We start from the raw sequence: 7,268 nt of genomic DNA, 5'->3' as shown, positions 1-7,268 counted from the left end.
GACCGGAGAGATTGTGACGAACATGAGGCCTGTTACCCAAGGGAGAGATTTCTCATGTTGACGAACATTGTTACACAAGGGGGAGATTTCTCAAGTTGACGAACATGAGGCCTGTTACCCAAGGGGGAGATTTCTCATGTTGACGAACATTGTTACCCAAGGGGGAGATTTCTCAAGTTGACGAACATGAGGCCTGTTACACAAGGGGGAGATTTCTTAAGTTGACAAACATTAGGCCTGTTACCCAAGGGAGAGATTTCTCATGTTGACGAACATTGTTACCCAAGGGAGAGATTTCTCATGTTGACGAACATGAGGCCTGTTACCCAAGGGAGAGATTTCTCATGTTGACGAACATTGTTACCCAAGGGAGAGATTTCTCAAGTTGACGAACATGAGGCCTGTTACCCAAGGGAGAGATTTCTCATGTTGACGAACATTGTTACACAAGGGGGAGATTTCTCAAGTTGACGAACATGAGGCCTGTTACCCAAGGGGGAGATTTCTCATGTTGACGAACATTGTTACCCAAGGGGGAGATTTCTCAAGTTGACGAACATGAGGCCTGTTACACAAGGGGGAGATTTCTTAAGTTGACAAACATTAGGCCTGTTACCCAAGGGAGAGATTTCTCATGTTGACGAACATTGTTACCCAAGGGAGAGATTTCTCATGTTGACGAACATGAGGCCTGTTACCCAAGGGAGAGATTTCTCATGTTGACGAACATTGTTACCCAAGGGGGAGATTTCTCAAGTTGACGAACATGAGGCCTGTTACCCAAGGGAGAGATTTCTCATGTTGACGAACATTGTTACCCAAGGGAGAGATTTCTCATGTTGACGAACATGAGGCCTGTTACCCAAGGGAGAGATTTCTCATGTTGACGAACATTGTTACCCAAGGGAGAGATTTCTCATGTTGACGAACATGAGGCCTGTTACACAAGGGGGAGATTTCTCAAGTTGACGAACATGAGGCCTGTTACCCAAGGGGGAGATTTCTTAAGTTGACAAACATTAGGCCTGTTACCGAAGGGGGGGATTTCTTAAGTTGACAAACATTAAGCCTGTTACCCAAGGGGGGGATTTCTCAAGTTGACGAACATGAGGCCTGTTACCCAAGGGGGAGATTTCTTAAGTTGACAAACATTGTTACCCAAGGGGGGGATTTCTTAAGTTGACAAACATTAAGCCTGTTACCCAAGGGGGGGGGGGGGGGGGGGGGGGGGGGGGGGGATTTCTCAAGTTGGCGAATATGAGGCTTGTTACCCAAAGGGGAGATTTCTCAAGTTGACGGACATGAGGCCTGTCCATTGTTTGGTTACTGAAGAATCTTATCCCCAGCATTGAGATCCCAATGTCTCTATACAAATTGTGTTGTCACTCCCAGTTTGATTGATTACTTGTTATAGTGGCATTATTTCAACACAAAATATTGTTGACTTATTGCTCACCACAACAAAACATTGCTTACTACAAAAATATGCTTGGAAAAATTTATTTGAAAAAAAAAGATTAAATTGTCAACAGGTGAGATGAAAAATACCAGTAAAATTGTGGATACACCTGTCCAAGAATATCTTTTCCTTGGATGTTTCTCACTATCCTAAAAATGTCCGATCATTTCTGTTGAACCACCTTTCCTAGAAAGATCAATAATTTTCTGGGAGGTCCCAGGAATCAGCTCACCCTTGAAAGCTCAACCTATTCCCAGAAGGCCCAGGGATTACCTATTCCTGAAAACATCCATTTTTTCCCAGGAGAAACCTGGGGTCACCTATTCCTGGGAAGATCCATCTGTTCCAAGTCCCAACTTATAGTTATCATAGAAAGTCCAACTTATCAGTTTTAACAGCTTTCATTTCATACATAAGTACCTATCTGTCTTATTTTGCAATTTAGAGATATTACATGGCTTTTAGAATAACAATATCCTTTGTACGCCACTAATGAATGACACGGTACTGAATGCCCTGGGTGGACGTGTCGGAATTAAACTAGGTCAGGTAGAAACCCTTGTTTTTTTTCATTAAGTGATTTTAACTTTGAAACCGACGTCATCTTTAGTTTCCTGTCATTATTGAAGCGGAATTCTGTTAAATTGGGTGAAAATGAGGGTGAAATCTTGACGTTTTATGTCAGTATCCTGTGATCAATGGAAACCATGTTTGAAGGTTAACATCAGCAGTTTTTATTTAGGGCTTGAATTGAGAATTAAGTTTACACAATTATGCTTCCCTCATTAAATCTTTTAGGATGCTTAAGATACAGACGTGATCATCGCAAAAAGTGATCCAACGAACCTATAAATTTATATCAGCTTAATGATCCAGTCGTGCGTGAATATTTCAGATAAAACATTCAAATAAAGACATTTTTTAAATTGGAAATCCGCAGATCAATTAAATGGTCTTAATGTGACCTGATTTTGAAAAATTTTGTTTTTCAACATATTTATTCAATTCATTTTAAAGTGTACAACATCAAAGAAAATTGATTTATAGATTTCAAACCTCATGCAAAAAAATAATTAAATTAAGTGTTGTGTAACTTCAGTATTTAAATAGTTAATGCCGTTGAGTGTTTAACGGTTTAACACACAGTGTTATCAATAGTGGTCTATCAAAATTGAAATTAAAAATTAGATGCGATAACATTTTTCTGTGGGACAATGGAGTCGGTTGTGGTAAGTTTAAAAGTGGTGTTAAAATTTCACCTGGAATAAAAGAGGTCTAATGATATTGAACTGTGGAAATGCATCACTTGGTACAGAATACTGATTGTTGGTCGTGATTAGAGTTAAAAGAGCTTAAATGACTATACTAGGTTGCCAACCTCTGGGATGTAGGAAATCTCTTTCCATGAGAGCCTTGTGATATACTTTATCGACAATATAATGTTTTCATTCACTCCTCTTTAATACTTAATAGATTATAGTTTCAAATATTGAAAAAAAAAATTATATTCAGTCTATGAAATTATTATGGGGACAGTCAAGTTAGCAGTCAGTTTTGAGGTTGTTTCGGTAAAGAGCCCATCTATATACTGTATTATTGGGTTTTTTTGTGGCTTATATTTTGCGGTTGTCTCTGTTCCGACTAGTTGGTTGTTATCAAGTTTCGCACACCACCACCTTGTGAACATTCTGCAGTAAGGAAGTGAACACTTCTAGACAACCTCTGTTAAGAGATCATCTCAGTTAAGACAACCTCTGTTAAAAGACCATCGCTGTAAAAAGACAACCTCTGTTGAGAGACCATCTCAGTAGAGACAACCTCTGTAAAGAGATCATTTTTGTTAAAAGACAACCTCTGTTAGAGACCATCACTGTAAATAGACAACCTCTGTTAAGAGACCATCGCTGTAAAAAGACAACCTCTGTTAAGAGACCATCGCTGTAAAAAGACAACCTCTGTTTAAAGACCACCATTGTGAAGAGACAACCTCTGTTAAGAGACCATCTCTGTAGAGACAACCTCTGTTAGAGATAACTTTTATCTAACCGAGCAGTTTTAAGTCTATTAGATACCATCTACAATTTTGTACACCAAAAGAGAATTTATGTATACTTCTATCAATTGACAATTTGTGAGGACACCAAATCTGGTGACTTCTGTTAAAACATCATCCTGGTCACATAAAAAAAAACATGAACTTTTAAGCCTTCCTTTGGGTGGTGTTTTAATAAAGATTTAACTGTAATATGCCATTTTCCAGAACAATTATTTTCATATTTTATAGAATAAAAACATGTTGCTTAAATCTAATGACAATTTTGTTACTGTTGGAAAATTTGAAATGTCAAAAATGAATGTTTGGACATTTGGGTGTTCTCGGTTATACAAGGATAGTTGCACGCTTGTGTAAATTAGGGCTGGGCCCTGCGAGAGAAAATTGTCCACTCATGCAAACTTAAATGTGCACTGAGTATGCACCGAGATGGAGTGGGAAATGGAAGGAATGTTGTTATTAATGAGAGGAATTCTTTCATATGCTTTTCTAACATCAGTATATGACACAATTTGAGCCACATTGTAAAAACATTTATGTGTGAAATTACAACTAAGGCTATAATCTTACACAGGTTCATACACATCATAGCAGATCCATAATAGATGGACCTTTCTTCCTGTATCTGATTAAAGTTCTTGAACAGAATAAAATTTGAACATGAACAAGCTGAAAATATATCTTTTCCTGAAAATATTGTCTGTATATATTGTGTATCCATGGTAACCAATTTGAATGTTTCCATGGAAACTGACTTGCATTTCCATGGTAATTAACTTATGTTTCCACAGTGACTTCACTTGTATGTTTCCATGGAATCTGACTTCTGTTGCCATTGCTATTGTCTTATGTTTCTATGATAATAAACTTCTGTTTCCATGGTAACTGACTTGTGTTTCCATGGTAATAAACTTCTGTTCCTATAGTAACTGGCTTAATTGTATGTTTCCATGGTAACTGACTTCTGTTGCCATTGCTATTGACTACTGTTTCCATGGTAATTAACTTCTGTTTCCATGGTAACTCACTTGTATGTTTCCATGGAAACTGACTTGTTTCCATGGTAATGAACTTCTGTTTCCATGGTAACTGACTTAATTGTATGTTTCCATGGTAACTGACTTCTGTTGCCATTGCTATTGTCTAATGTTTCCATGGTAACTCACTTGTATGTTTCCATGGTAACTGACTTCTGTTGCCATTGCTATTGTCTAATGTTTCCATGGTAATGAACTTCTGTTTCTATGGTAACTGACTTAATTGTATGTTTCCATGGTAATTAACTTCTGTTCCTATAGTAACTGGTTTAATGTTGAACCGTATGTATTATAACTGAGATGTTTTGTTCAGTGGTGCCTCTACAGAACTTGAAGCAAACTACGCTGGAGTTACTTCAGCAGAAATTCCCTAAACTTCTAACCAATACTGAACTGGAGGGTAACCTGCTCTACCAGGGAGCCTTCACCGTCTTCGTCCCAATAGACAGCGCCTTTCAAAACCTCACCTATGATGATAGGTATGTCAGTTATTCATTTACCTTATTTTAAAAGATTATGTATGTGTATCCCACCTCATTTCTGGCTGGTAAATATCCATTCCAAAATTCTGCAAGCCAAATTTTTCTCAATTTCACTGTAAAAAAGAATGTACTTATTGTTCTCTCCTTTAAGCAGAATTTTCAAACCTGTGTATTTGTACTCATTTAAACAAATTTGCATGTTAATCAGCCAATGTTAGAAGACCGCATTTAACTTCCTTGTAGTGTTTTTGTGGAAACCTCTATTAAGAGGCCACCTGTATTAAGAGGCCACCTGTATTAAGAGACCACTTTAAACTCCTCAAAGTGATTTCCTGTAAACCTGTATTTAAAGACCACTTTAAGCTCCCCATAATATTTTTTCCTGTAAACCTGTTTTAAGAGACCACACCATAACATGACAACATAAAAATCTACACATGATTAGATTTTGGTGTTCATCATTAAAGATTTAAGGTCAAAGGTCACATTTTACCTCTTTCAAAATTTAAACCTTGTGTACAAGATATCTCATAAATCCCAGTTTTTTTGTTGTTTTTTTATAAATGTGGAATGGTCTATCTCCGTGAGCCTCCTTCCACTTTACTTTTTACTTTTATTGTATTTCCCAGACAGAGGCTCCACCCCTGGACGTATCACGCACCGTCCCTCCTCCACTATCACGTCGTCACTGGACGATATAACTACACGACCTTCAAGAAACAAGAGGAAGTACCAACATTGTACTATGGAGAGAAAAAACTTCGGATAAATAAATATCCTAGTGGGGTAAGTTCCATGTTCCTGGGAGGGGACAACCACCTGTTAATTCTGGTGTTACTGGGCACATCTGGTGTAACAACTAGTTTGGTCTAGTTTGATTTAATGTCCTATTAACAGCCAGGGTCATATAAGGACATGCCTGGTTTTGAAGTGGAGGAAAGTACCCGTAAAAAAAACGCCGGCCTGCAGCCAGTACCAGACAAACGCCCCAAGTGGGTTTTGAACTCATGACCCAGAGGTTGAGGACTAGTGATAAAGTGTCGGAACACCTTAACCACTTGGCCACAGTTGCTGCCCCATATAATATATAACACCAATTTAGGATTTTACCATAGAATTAAGGTATAATGCTTCACTTACTTTAACCATTTTCACATGTGTGAATTAGTTTTCTGAGAACTACATGAACCAGTACACTCATCTGATTCAGACATGTTGTTCTCTTGCAGGTGGCTACGGTGAATTGTGCTCGGATCATGGTACCGAACCAGATGGCTAGTAATGGAATCGTCCATATCATAGACAGGGTAGGTTTGTATGGCTATAACCTAGAGATAAAAAATTTACACACTATTAACAAACATATACTGTAAACGTACATATTTTAGTGGTAATCTTATTTTAGGGGTATTTTAGCAGTTAATTTATTAAAGCATTTTTCGCTCTTGAAGCATTACATTATATTTGTGCTTTCCCTACAGCAAATTTGAGAATGCACTAATTCAAATTCATTGCGATAATTTGTTATAATTTGGAAATGTTCAAAAATTTTGTTAATCTAGACCATTTTTACTACCAAAATTAGGTAGTATTCCCAACTGATGGGGTTTTCCCCTTTGAATAAAAATCAAGAAAAAAATCCAATAAAACAGGGGGAAATTCTCCAAAACAGGGAAAATCTCCCAAATTTTGATGAAATATGTAAAAATTATAGCAAAGAATAGCTGTAAAATTTTAAAATTTAAAGAATAATTCAAGAGACTGTGGCCCTTCATTCCCCTAAATTTCATAATGAGTAGTATCCAAATCTTAGATTAACCCTTGATTAACTCTAAACCATCAAACGACGGCAGAAAAATAGCAAGGAGAATAGGACCAGGCGTTCCAGAAGGATAACTACTTTATCAATGACACCTGGCATGTTTAAAATTAGGCGTCACTACATGTTGCCTCTTATAGGACCAACCAACCAATTGTTTTTCCATAGACTTTAGTGTTAATGTTTTGGAATTCATTGAAATTCTTGAATTCAAAATGGCAATTTTGGTTTATAACAAAAGTTTAGGGTCTCATATAACACCTAATCAAAAAAATAAGTTTAATCCTTCAACTCAATTTTTTTCCAGTGTAGCCATTTTGAAAATGGGTGAATTTCACAGTAAAAATTCTCAAAAATCTTAAATGTTTACCTGTTTGGGTTAAAAAATTTTTTTTTTTTTAAAAAACCTTTGGAAAAA

General features: G+C 37.0%; 1 protein-coding gene across 1 annotated transcript; it reads left to right on the top strand.

Moving 5' to 3' along the window:
• Positions 1-4,862: 4,862 nt before the first annotated feature.
• LOC117320220 (periostin-like) lies at positions 4,863-6,338 on the top strand (the record flags this gene model as incomplete). Its single annotated transcript, XM_033874873.1, has 3 exons — positions 4,863-5,028; positions 5,661-5,817; positions 6,261-6,338. Coding segments are annotated over 3 exons (401 nt in total), but the record flags the coding sequence as incomplete, so codon positions are not given.
• Positions 6,339-7,268: the final 930 nt, after the last annotated feature.

Source organism: Pecten maximus, unplaced genomic scaffold (assembly GCF_902652985.1).
Source record: "Pecten maximus unplaced genomic scaffold, xPecMax1.1, whole genome shotgun sequence".
In the NCBI taxonomy this organism is placed as follows: Eukaryota; Metazoa; Mollusca; class Bivalvia; order Pectinida; family Pectinidae; genus Pecten; species Pecten maximus.
This window is presented reverse-complemented; position numbering and strand designations above follow the sequence as displayed.